The sequence below is a fragment of the Leucoraja erinacea genome, chromosome 20 (genome assembly GCF_028641065.1).
Source record: "Leucoraja erinacea ecotype New England chromosome 20, Leri_hhj_1, whole genome shotgun sequence".
Classification (NCBI taxonomy): domain Eukaryota; kingdom Metazoa; phylum Chordata; class Chondrichthyes; order Rajiformes; family Rajidae; genus Leucoraja; species Leucoraja erinaceus.
Window position 1 is genome coordinate 6,542,901 of NC_073396.1, and position 13,681 is coordinate 6,556,581.

The following is a 13,681-nucleotide window of genomic DNA, read 5'->3' on the forward strand; positions in this document are numbered from 1 at the left end:
CTGCAGACAATTGCTAATGACAGAAGCTGCCATTATAACCGGCCTGAGATTCCATTTCAATTTATTAAACCCTATTCATTGATTTTGGTTTAAGTGTTTACCAGAATTTATTATGCTTTTAAAACAGCTTGGAGCTGGATTAACGAGCTGACCAACAAATAAGGAAAGAACATTTTCCTCAGAGGATCAGTTTGTCTGTATTTTCTTTTACACGTTCCCACTCATTGTCCCAGGGTGTTTTATAAGTGTGTACAAAGGTTTCCTGGAGTAATTTGTCAAGTTAAAAAAAGTTGGGGACTGATCCCCTTTATTTTATGCGCAGAATTAGGTTACCAGGATAGACACAAGATAGACAAAATTGCTGGATAAACTCAGCGGGTGCGGCAGCATCTTTGGAGCGAAGGAAATAGGCAACGTTTCGGGCCGAAACCCTTCTTCAGTCTGATGATCAGCCATGATCACATTGAATGGCGGTGCTAGCCAAAAGGGCCAAATGGCCTACTCCTGCACTATTGTCTATAATTGGCCTCCGTAAGTTGCCCCTGGTGTGTAGAGAGTGGATGAGAAAATGTTCTTTCCTTATTTGGATCCCATGTTCTAACATAGAATGTAGGATAACACATTCCCCCGTGTGAACAGGTGATCGATGGTTGGCGTGGGTTCGTTAGGCCGAAGGGCCTGGTTCCATGCTGCTTCTCAAAACTAAACTAAACAATTAGTTTGGAAATATCCAAGCTCGATGATTCATTCAGTGAAGCATAAACTGCTCTTTGTAATTTGGAAATCGCGCATTGTTTGGGAAAGGGTGGGGCAGGAACAAAATGTTTTCATTAGCACAATGATAGCTGTAAGAGGAAGGAAGAGGCTGTGGAGTTATAGAAACATAGAAAATAGGTGCTGGAGGAGGCCATTCAGCCCTTCGAGCCAGCACTGCCATTCATTATGATCATGGCTGATCATCCCCTATCAATAACCCGTGCCTGCCTTCTCCCCATATCCCTTGATACCACTAGCCCCTAGAGCTCTATCTAACTCTCTTAAATCCATCCAGTGATTTGGCCTACACTGCCCTCTGTGGCAGGGAATTCCACACATTCACAACTCTCTGGGTGAAAAAGTTTTTTCTCACCTCAGTCTTAAATGGCCTCCTCCTTATTCTAAGAATGTGGCCCCTGGTTCTGGACTCACCCAACATTGGTGAACATTTTTCCTGCATCTAGCTTGTCCAGTCCTTTTATAATTGTATATGTTTCTATAAGATTCCCCCTCATCCTTCTAAACTCCAGTGAATACAAGTCTAGTCTTTTCAATCTTTCCTCATATGACAGTCCCGCCATCCCAGGTATCAATCTTGTGAACCTTCTGCTTCAATCACAAGGATGTCCTTCATCAAATTAGGAGACCAAAACTGTACACAATACTCCAGATGTGGTCTTACCAGAGCCCTATACAACTGCAGAAGAACCTCTTTACTCCTATACTGAAATCCTCTTGTTATGAAGGCCAACATTCCATTAGCATTCCATTATGTGAGGCAAGATTTTGGAGATGGACTTTGAAGGTGGAACAGAGAATCGGGCCAACAAAGGACAATAACAATTGGTGTGATGTTAATTGGGAGAGTGCAGAAACAAGTTAAAGTTCAGGCACCTTGCACCTTATGCATGTTTGATTTATGCGTTTTTGAAATAACACACTTGCTCTTTTCATACCAAATGTTGATATATGAACTGGCATTTTTGGAATAAAGCACCCAAATTTACTGCTGACAACGCAGTCTCAAGTATGTTTAATCTACGTGTGTTTTTGAATTATGCACTGCTTTACAAGCGCGTAACCCCTGCATAAAACACAAGGTTCCTGTATATGGGATGAGCTTGACAGAGGGTCAAGGATGAGTTATTGGAGAAAGTAAAGTTGACACTAAACACTTACAGATACTAAACCATTCATAGATTAGCTTAGTTTAGAGATACAGTGCGGAAACAGGCCCTTCGGTCCACTGAGTCCGTGCTGACCACCGATCCCCACAGACTAACACTATCCTACACACTGGTTGACATTTTTTCAAAATTTACCAAAGCCAATTAACCTACCAAACCCTGTACATCTTAGGAGTGTGGGAGGAAACCGGAGCACCTGGGGAAAACTCTCAAGTGATCACGGGGAGAATGTACAAACTGCATACAGACAGTGCCCGAGGTCAGGATCTAAGGTGGGTGGAAAACTGTGTTTAATTAAAAAGAGACATTTTCTTTCCTTTCTCCTGCAAACTCAAAAACCTCTTCACTTTTCTATTGGACTGCTTCTTTCCGTAATTTTAAAGGAATTTGCCCTTATAGACAATAGGTACAGGAGTAGGCCATTCGGCCCTTCAAGCCCCATTCACGATGATTATGGCTGATATAGGGATCGTCTCATTTTTATTTCAAGCACATTTTGCCAGGGCTCAGCAAAATGTTTTACTTTAATGGCATATTTGGTGGCAAAGCATAGGTGCTGTACACACTGTGCTGTAAGGTGGTAAAACAACCCCAGTTCCCGTATTCACCGGCACTCTGTGTAACACGAGTCTCTCCACAGTATGGGAAAAATGACGAAAGATAAAATTAAGTGTGCAGGCACATAGAAGCTTAGACGATGGAAGTGCTTCACTTACTGCCACTTAAAGAGAAAAAAGAACATAAAATTATATTGGAGTTTAAATGTGATGGCAATACCTGTTCTTAATCTTTTGTTATTTTTTTCAAGAAATTTTCCGGTTTGGCATTTTGATTCTGTACCTCCTACTGTACAAACTACTTCTGTACAACACTACCACCAAGTGGCTATACACAATACTGCACCTTTTTTAGTAGGAGCGACGTGAACACTCTTTCCTTGACACCTTTAAAAACGCTAATATTCTCTTTTCCACCCATCTACCCTGTCCTCTACCCGCCTTTCCAAACTTTCCCAAATAATCCCAAGGTTTTTCCCTGCATTGTGTATTGATCAGGTTGTATGAACAAAGTTCCAAATATTTCTAAAATAAGTTTGTTTTTGGTATAACATAGAACTAGTGTACAGGTGATCATTGGTTGGTCGGCATGGACTCGGTAGGTTGAAGGCCCAGTTTCCATATTGTATCTAAACTAAACTTTTTCCATTGATTCTGATCGCTTGAGCCCGATTCCCCAGATCCAGCTTCGTAGTTTAAAATGAAAAAGACTATTTGTGAATAATTTTGTCTTCTACTATTTAATTTGTGGTCATTATAATGCAGAAACACTGGTCGTTTTGCTTTTTGCCTAGTTTGTCAAGAAACCAATTATGTTCCCATTCACATTAATACTTTATTTTTGTTTTGGAATTAGCTTGAACTGAGGAGCAGCATTGGGACTGAGATACTATCCTAGCTCAATGCCACAGGAGGCATTGAATTATTCCCCAAATCATTAGGCAAATGCTTCCTAATATTTCCATTCATGAGAATATAAAAAATTAGTTATGTTTCTGCAACTTAAAAGGGACGCGTACATCATTTAAAAAGAAAGTAATGAACAGAAATTAATCAGTAAGATTCAAAATAATTTTATTTTTGAAAATTATAGAGTACATTATGCCTTTAAAGTATAACCCTTTAAAGTATAACAATTTTAATCCAAGGAAATACACAGTGCTCAAAGGATCAGTGAAAAGCCTCAGCTTCTAATTGCTCAATCCCTCTCCCACAAGCAGACACAATTCCCACCTCCCAATTGTTTTAAAACTTAAACTCAGAGTACAACCATTCAGTGTTTATTTTGTACATTGATGTGAGATAGTTTGGGAGGGAGGGAGATGGTGAAATCAGGAAGAAATTTCACGAGGCACATGAAACGCAAATAATAGCCGATGACTAATTGTGGGCAAACTGATAACTCTTTTGAGATCAGGTTGCAAATGCCATCAATCAGTCTAATCCAATTACTCCTCCTTCTTATTCTTGCTTGATTGAGAAATGATATCAAGTTTAGCCACCACACCCAGATCAATGCAGAATCATGCTCCCCTCTCAATTACTGAGAATTACAAGTTTCCTTTGGTCCTACCAAATGCATATCTAACAATACACACCCAAACCAATGATAGATTGAAGTATGTGATTGTGGTATTTTGTATGCTTTGCAACATTTAATATCACACAGGCACAGTTTGCTCAAGATTACAAGTAGTTTTCTTTAACTGATAGTCACAGTAAAATATTACCTTTTCTTGACATGTGTGACTCAAAATGGATTTGAACAAAAGATTAAGACTGAGATACAAGAAACGGCTGATGCTGAAACCTTGAGCAAAACATTAAGTACTGGATTAACTCAACAGTTTAGGCACCATCTCTGAAGGACAGGGATTGGCGACGTTTCGGGTTTGGACCCTTCTTCAGAGTCTGAAACGTCACATGTCCATTCCTTCTGCAATTGGTGCCTGACCCGCTTAATTCCTACAAAAGATTAAACGGTTTTCTAGTGCAAATTCCATGCTTGTTTCGACTGATATCATCAAAAATAAAGTGATCTGACTACAAGCTTTTACAATTATCTTAAGACTGAGCGAGTATTTTTGTCAGGATAATCATGCAAGTTTCTATTTCCAGGACATTCAAGAAGGTTTATCCAGAAAACTTCATGTAATGACTAACCAACAAAAATACAGATATATGGAAGCCTTTGTTGGAGTATTCCGAGAGATCTAATGCCGAGTTGCATGGCATTTTCAGGCAAACTGCAACTTCCAACCGATAAAAAGCCAGTTCCAAGCTCGTATCATTTATCCACTAGAGTTCCTTTGACTGCAAATGAAAAAGAATATTATTTTTCTTTACATATTAACAGCCTTTCACATATTGGTCTATTGACATTTAAATGTGCATCCCACAATCAATTATTAACTACAATAGAAACATAGAAATTAGGTGCAGTAGTAGGCCATTTGGCCCTCCGAGCCTGCACCACCATTCAATATGATCACGGCTGTTCATCCAACTCAGTATCCTGTAACTGCCTTCTCTCCATACCCCCTGATCCATTTAGCCACAAGGGCCACATCTAACACCCTCTTAAATATAGCCAATGAACTGGCCTCAACTACCTTCTGTGGCAGAGAATTCCAGAGATTCACTAAATGTACTAGATGTTTCAGATTTATTATTGTCACTTTGGGTATAGCAAGAAAACATTTTCTAAACAGTTTTACATTTTTTTAATTTGAATTTGAACATTGTACAGATCATTTTTCTTTTTTTTAAATATCTTTATTAGAAGCAATGTATAGTCGTTTAAACCGTGGCATATACCATAATACATTTTGTGTACAACTTCTTGTTTTTAATTTATCAATAGAGAAATAACAGAAGCAAGAAAAAGAGAGAAAAGAAAAGATTAAGGAAAGTAGTGATGTGTAAGCCCCAGGAGTTCACAATTGATAGTTTGTGGGATAATTTTTTCTAATGTTAACTACAACAAGTCAAATATTTACTTATTCTTAGACAAAATTTCTGGAGATACTCAGCGGGTGCGGCAGCATCTATGGAGTGAAGGAAATAGGCAACGTTTCGTGCCGAAACGTTGCCTATATCCTTCGCTCCATAGATGCTGCCGCAACCACTGAGTTTCTTTCTCCAGCAATTTTGTCTCCCTTCGATTTTCCAGCATCTGCAGTTCCTTCTTGAACATTTTTTTTAATTCTTCTTGCTCCAAAACAGTGACGTATAAAGAGAAACATTCTTGATGAACCAGGCTTCGGTACTGCTTGGCATTTGAAAATACTGTCAGCAGTATTTGGAACTAAACACAAATAAAATCACTCAATAAACTTAACGACCACTCTTATCTAACATCTCAAGCAGTTAAGCCCGCAATTAAATTCAAGTTTAGGGCAAAGACTGAAATGCTATCAACTTAACAATTAGTGCTAAGTTTCTTGCACGCTTACTCTGTACTTTAGGGTTTTCTTGCATATCTCGTTGTAGGAAGGAATGACAAATGCTGGTTTAAACCGAAGATAGACACAAAATGCTGGAGTAACTCAGCGTGACAGGCAGCATCTCTGGACAGAAGGAATGGGTGACGTTTCGTGGCGAGAATGAAGAAGTGTCTCGACCCAAAACGTCATCCAATTACTTCTATCCAGAAATGTTGCCCGTCCCGCTGAGTTACTCCAGCATTTTGTGTCTATCTTCTTGCATATCTCCTCCACCTTGAGACCCTGCAAATCTTCCTCTCATCTTGCCAGTGGCCCTTCAGTTCTGCTTATTCCTCACACAAATTAAGCCTCAACAAGTACGGGTGTAAAAGGCTATGGGGAGAAGGCAGAAGAGTGGGGCTGAGAGGAAAAGATAGTCCAGCCAGAATCGACACGATGGGTCGAATGGCCTAATTCTGCGCCTGTGACTTATGAACCTAACACGCTGATCCCCAACTCCAATACAATCAAGCCCAACCTGACCACCCCATCTATTCCCCATTGCATCATCAGCATTGCCTCTGCCTCCTATCCCCGGACCAACTCAAGCCTTTTCTTTCCTTGCCCCACAATGTTACAACACACAATAGCAATGGTGATGGGCTGTTCAACAGCACACAACAATGCATCAACAAGCCCATAACCAAAATAGCCGCCTTGTGATTTTTTTTTTAAATGTCTCCTCGACACCAATGAAGCTGCTATAGGAGAGATGTTGTTAAGCTGCACAGAGTCCAGAGAAAATTTCATGAGTATACTGCCATTTCTTGAGAGCTTGAGCTATAGGGCGAGGTTGGGCAGGCTCAGACTTTATTCCCTGGAGCACATGAGGATGAGGGGTGATCACAAAGTGGTGTACAAGAACATGAGGGGAGTAGAGAGGATGGATGCACAGTCTCTTTTGCCCAGAGTAGGGGAGTCAAGAACCAGAGGACATCAGTTTAAGGTGAGAGGAAAAAGATTTAATAGGAACATGTGGCAACTTTTTCCCCCACGGAGGGTGGTGGGTTCATGGACCAAACTGCCACCGGAGGTAACTTGGCAGGTACTATAACAATAGCTAAAAGACATTTAGACAGGAACATGGATAGGAAAGATTTAGAGGGATATATGGGCTAAATTCAGGAAGGTGGGACTAGTGTACAGGGGCCATTTTTGGGCAGGTTGAGCCAAAAGGCCTGTTTACATGCTGCAGGATTAATTATTTGACTCAGACAGGAAATTGATCAAGCACATTAATTTATCGTGTATTTTGCTTCCTGTTGTAGGTTTGAGTGAAACAGGTAGACTTGATTCAATTGTATAAAAACCTAGTTTTGAAGTTTAATCAAGATGTGTGGGTCAAGTTTTCTTTATAAAAAGAGGGTAATAGGTGCCTGGAACGCGATGACAGGGGTAGTGGAGGCAGATACGATGAAGGCATTGAAGAGGCTTTTAGATAGGCTCGAGGGTATGCAGGGAATAGAGGGATATGGATCACATGCAGGCAGAGGAGATTAGCTTTTCTTGGCACCACGTTCGGCATAGAATTTGTGGGTCAAAGCGCCTGTTCCTTTACTGTTTTCTATGTAAAAAAAAAAGTGGGAGAAAATTTTGAAAATACACCCATGAGATGTTTGTTTACGTCAGAAATAGCAAGCTGTTGGAAGCTGAATAGAAACAAAGCACAGACCTCTCAGCGACAAACTTCAACGAGTTGCTGAATATTCAGAAACGGGACTGGCCTGCTTTGGGCCCATCGTCAAGGAATTCGTGACCAAGGCCATTCCCACACTTTCCACAAGAAACCTGAAACAACAGATCATCATTCTAATCAAACACCTTGTCCATAATGAACCAAATCATTTCACACAGACCCACGAGAAGACAGTGCGTTTGCAAAAAAACACATTTTATTTCATCGCCATGAAGCTTGAAAGTACTGTTCATTGATCCGTATGTGTTTAGTGGAGTCTTGATAGAGTAAAACGACTCTCATATTCCATAGATAGATACAATGTGCTGGAGTGACTTAGCAGGTTAAGCAGTATCTCTGGAGAAAATGGATAGGTGAAGTTTCAGGTCGGGACCCTTCTTCAGTCTGAAGAAGGGTCCTGACCCGAAACGTCACATATCCATTTTCTCCAGAGATTCTGCCCGACCCATCATATTCCATTCATTGGTTACACAAAAAAGCTGGAGAAACTCAGCGGGTGCAGCAGCATCTATGGAGCAATTATATGTTCTCTGCCCGCATTCCCAACCCTCTGCCTATTTTTGAAAGTAATAAATAGGCAAATTGCAGCCTGATTAGAGTTTGGGCATGGTGTCCATTTAAAAAGCTTCATTTAAGATGTGGAGCGGGGGGCAAGTTTTATTCCACAGAGAGTGGTGGGTACCTGGAATGCATTGTCAGAAGACAGATACGATAGTGGCGTTGGCGTTGGTGTTGAAGAGGCCTTTGAAAGGCACATGGATATATATGCAGGGAATGGAGGGATATGGATCATATGCAGGCAGAGGAGATTAGTTAAACAACATCATATTCGGCATGGGCATTGTGGGCTGACGCACCTGTTTCTGTGCTGTTCTATGGGTGCTGTTGAGCACCAGTGAACTGCTAATATTGTACTGCCAAAGCAATGCCATTAGCAGAAACAAGGAACTGCAGATGCTGATTTACAAAAAAAGACAAAACGCTGGAGTAAGTCAGCAGGTCAGGCAGCATCCATGGAGAACATAGAAAAGTGACGTTTCAGGTCAGGACCCTTTATCAGACCTTTGCTTCCTGACCCGCTGACTTACTCCAGCACTTTGTGTCTTTGAATGTCAAACATTAGTATATACACAAAACTGTTCACATTTTTCAATTTATTATCATGTTGTTGCCCCACCTTTAGTGCATGTTTGCCATCTTTTCTTTTGGACACACTATCTGGATGAATGGTCTTGGTAAAAGCAGGCCACGGTGAAGAATGTTCATATTTAGCCTGACTTGAAAACAATTCATGTCCACACTTTGAACAGACGTATATACCTGCATTGAAATAAAATAATGTTGAAAGGCACTGTCAATGAGCGACTAGTACAAAACATTAAAAATAAAAAGGTTTTTCTCACAAACCCAGAATGTTCCGAAATCTTTTATGCAGAATTCAACTGAAGCACCACATTTATGTGTGTAGAAAAAATGCTGGAGAAACTCAACGGATGAGGCAGCATCTATGGAGCGAAGGAATAGGTGACGTTTCGGGTCGAGACCCTTCAGTCTGAAGAAGGGTCTCGACCCAAAACTTCACCTATTCCTTCGCTGAGTTTCTCCAACATTTTTGTCTACCTTCGATTTTTCCAGCACCTGCAGTTCCTTCTTAAACATTTATGTGTGTAGTTGATTCAATTTCAATAAATGTATGGATCGATTGGAAATCCCATGGGATTTGTTACTTTCTTCCTGGATCTTCCGAACATACAACATTCCACAGTTCTGAATGTTCAGAGCGACACGTCAAGGCTGGACATCCAGAGTTAAGTTTAGTTTATTGTCACGTGTACCAAGATACAGTGAAAGCTTTTGTTGTATGCTAACCAGTCAGCAGAAAGACTATACATGATTACAATCAAGACACCATAGTGCAGATACATGATAAAGGGAATAGCGTATAGTTGCAAGATAAAGTCCAATAAAAGATAGTTTGAGGGGCTCCAATGATGTAGATAATAACTCAAGAACACTCTCTAGTTAGTGATACGATGGTTCAGTTGCCTGATAACCGCTGGGAAGAAACTGTCCCTGAATCTGGAGATGTGCGTTATCACAGTTCGGTACCTCGTTCCTGATGGGAGGGGAGAAGAGGGAGTGACCGGGTGAGACTGCACAGTGCTTACTTTACAATCTGTTTCAGGGAAGTTAATTGAGATCAATGTTGATAAGAACAATTGGAAACATTCCCACCTACTTCAAGCTAGTGCCACAATAAGCCCATTATCTAATTACTATCCCCCTCAATAGTTTGAAAATAAGACTACCTAAACTTTTAATTTCCAGGGATTCTCACATGCCGCTGTGGTGGCCGTTTATGATTAATTTTATGTGATTATGTATCTTGGTGCTTTTTTTTGGTATGACTGTATGGTAAAATCAAATTTCACTGTACCTCAGGGTACACATGACAATAACCGACTTTTGAACTATTGAAATGCCCATGGCATTCCAAGTCTGGTCTGACAAGACTTTTGTAAGACATTACTGCTCCTTATATTCCTGATACCGTAACTACCGTAAAGTGAGTTAACAGCTGGCATAAAGTGTGTGGATGGTCGTGGATGAAATATTAGATATTACCCTCCAAATGAATTTTTCTGCTTTATTATTGTGTTTACAGACCTCTTGTGCTGCTGAAAGTAAGAGTTTTATTGTTCTGTTTCTGTGCGTATGACAATTAAACACTATTGAATGTCACATCACTCAAGAAACAACATGAGCAAGCATGATTTGCAAGATATTTGGCACAATTATCCACAAGCAAAATATATTTTGATTAAAGTCCATACTATTCCAGGAATGCATTGCAGCAATTTGGCAAAGGTAACTGCAAAACCTCAGTGAGACCTTCTGGTTATACACGATCATGCCTTGGATGTACAGATTTTGCAGCATTGACAATGTAACAGTCAGCAATTGGCTTAATCGCATTGAAGCTGACAGCATTACCAACACATACAATGATAATATGGACATTTAGAATGAAAATAAAATAACAAAAAAACACTGATACTAGGAATCTAAAGTAAAGACAGAAAATCCTGGAAACATTCAGCAGGTTGGGCAGCCAATGCGGAAAGAGAAACAGTTAACATTTCAAGTCAAAGATCTTTCATCGGGGAAAGATATTTTAAAAAATAGGTGCTGTGAAGATGGTGGAGGGGATGGGTGAACCAAACGGAATATCCATGATAAGGAAGAGCAAGGATTGCCAAGGGGCTAAATTGTAGGGTCACTCCCTGAGTTAATAGCTATTCTGGAAGTTCATGGGAGCTGTTTGCAAGTCACTACAAACACAATGTAATGTGGTGTTAAGAGTAGGGCTGTGGGATATGCACAGTCAGCCTAGCTTGTTAAGAGGGGAAAAACTGAGCCAATATCACAGATATTGACAGATAACAAAAATGGTCAGTTCCGACATGGACAGAGGAAGTGAATTACTTGAAAATGTCAAAATAGCTATCAAATCTAAATAGCTAATCGAATAAATAGCTCACATTTATTTCGAGGGGGTTAGTACAAACACAGGGATACAATGCCGAGGCTCTATAAGGCTCTGGTCAGGCCACATTTGGAGTATTGCAAGCAATTTTGGGCACCATATCTGAGGAAGGATGTGCTTGTTCTAGAGCGGGTCCAGAGGAGGTTTACAAGAATGATCCCAGAAATTATTGGGTTAACATATGATGAGTGTTTGACAATACTTGGCCTGTACTCACTGGAGTTTAGAAGAATGAGGGGGGACCTCATTGAAACGTACAGAATAGTTAAAGGCTTGGATAGAGTGGATGTGGAGAGGATGTTTCCATTAGTGAAAGAGTCTAGGACTAGAGGCCACAGCCTCAGTATTAACAGACATTCTTTTAGGAAAGAGATGAGGAGGAATTTCTTTAGTCAGAGTGTGGTAAATCGGTGTAATTATTTGCCACAGATGGCTGTGGAGGCCAAGTCAATGGATATGTTTACGGTAAAGATAGATAGATTCTTGATTAGTATAGGTGTCAGGTGCTATGGGGAGCAGGCAGGAGAATGTGGTTTGGAGGGAAAGATAGATCAGGCACGATTGAATGGTGGAGTAGACTTGATGGGCCGAATGGCCTGTTACTGTTCCTTATCACATGACCTTATGAATCAAGATGGTTGGACTAGGATGTTGTTGTCACGACCCTGCCCCTTCATAGGATGGTGAAGTCTTGTATTAGTTATGAACTATGATCTAATTGCCATAGAATAGTTATTTCAAATTTCCAGTTTATAACGTGCAAACTAATTAATATTTCAGCTTCCAGGGTTACCTAATGTGGCTATTACTTAAAGGTCAGAGCAATGTTTTCCTTGCGTAAGAGCATGACAATGTGATTTAACCTGCTCAGTGACACCACAGATTAATACGTCAGGAAAAAATGCTACCGAGTAATATTATCAGGAAGGGGGAAACTGATGTCATTCCTCTATATGACTTAATTCCTCTATACGCTTCTTTTGCTAAGGCGAATGTTGTAACGAATGCTGTTTATCATCACTAAATGTATCCAACTGTCATTCTATTATCGCTGGGTAAAAATCATAACAGCTCCAGCCTACCAGCTCACTGACATTTTAGTGAAGGAGATAGACAATAAATGTTGGTTTTGCTAGTAATGCCCACAATCCAAGAATGTATCATTTCACAAATTGCCTCAAAATCAGTTTTCATTGTAGTCTGAAGAAGGGTCTCGACCAGAAAATTCACCCATTCCTTCTCTCCAGAGATGCTGCCTGTCCCGCAGAGTTACTCCAGCATTTTGTGTCTATTTGTGCTCTATTAAATCATTTTGTGCTCTATCTAACTCTCTCTTAAATCCATCCAGTGATTTAGCCTCCACTGCCCTCCACAAGACCCTTGAAAGACTTGTGCTGGCCCACCTGAAAAATATCACAAACCCCCAGGTTGGTGGACTGACCACAGGACCGGTTGGTTGCTGTGGATTGACTTGTTGAATTTTCCCAGATGTTGGCCAACAGTCACTGTGGCTGTGAGGACATCCAGCAGTGCAGTGACTGACCTGAGGGGGGGGGGGGGGAAGAGGGGAGAAGAGGGAGGGGGGAGGAGGAGGAGGGGGGGGGGGGGGGGGGGGGGGAGTCTGCTGCATCGGTTCTGACGTCACCGGCCCACCGTCTCCCCTCACACGGCGGGTTCAATCCCAACCTCCTACCCCCACCTTAACCCCTACCCTATCCTATCCTACCCCGCCTGGGGCCGAATGACTTCGTTGTGCGAGGCATATAAAGCTGGGGAGGGGGGGGAATGGGGCCGGTATGTCCCGATCGGGGGGAGGGGAGGGGAGGGGAGAGACGAGATGGAAAGTTCCCGAGGTTTCCCGGCGGCCGAGATCCCGTGTGGACCGCAGACTCACCGGGTTCAAAGTGGCCCTTGTAGAGCTCCCCGCCGACGAAGGTGCAGAAAGCCATGAGGAGAAGCCGAAGCCGGAGCCGCGGCCGCCCGTCGGTCAGACGCTGCTGCTGCTGCTGGCGACTGGCGTCGTTTGAAACCTCCGCTCGGGACCTACGGCTAAGGAGCATGCGCGGGTGCCGGCATTGACGGACCAGCATGCGCGAGTGCCGGCAGAGATCAGTGAGGCGCCGGCGCCAGCGAACGAACGAGCTTGCGCGAGTGCCGGCACTGAGACAACGACCAAGCCGACGGCACTGGATCGCTGAGCATGCGCGGCTGCCGGCAGTGGCTGTTAAATGCCGGCACTGGTCGTGTTATTTGAGCAACGAGCATGCGCGGCTGCCGGCACTGAACCAGGGACAAGGTAGAAACATAGAAAATAGGTGCAGGAGTAGGCCATTCGGCCCTTCGAGCCTGCACCGCCATTCAATATGATCATGGCTGATCACCCAACTCAGTATCCTGTACCTGCCTTCTCTCCATACCCCCTGAGATCCCTTTAGCCACAAGGGTCACATCTA

General features: G+C 42.0%; 1 protein-coding gene across 1 annotated transcript; it reads right to left on the bottom strand.

The window, feature by feature from the left end:
* Window positions 1–3,912: 3,912 nt before the first annotated feature.
* On the bottom strand, window positions 3,913–13,333 carry LOC129706698 (methionine-R-sulfoxide reductase B1-like). Its single transcript, XM_055651098.1, has 4 exons — window positions 13,123–13,333; window positions 8,859–9,001; window positions 7,658–7,773; window positions 3,913–4,813 (listed from the first exon to the last, which is right to left on the bottom strand). Exons 1-4 carry the CDS (start codon window positions 13,316–13,318, stop codon window positions 4,792–4,794), a joined length of 477 nt encoding a protein of 158 aa, XP_055507073.1. The 5' UTR covers window positions 13,319–13,333; the 3' UTR covers window positions 3,913–4,791.
* Between the last annotated feature and the right edge of the window lie 348 nt (window positions 13,334–13,681).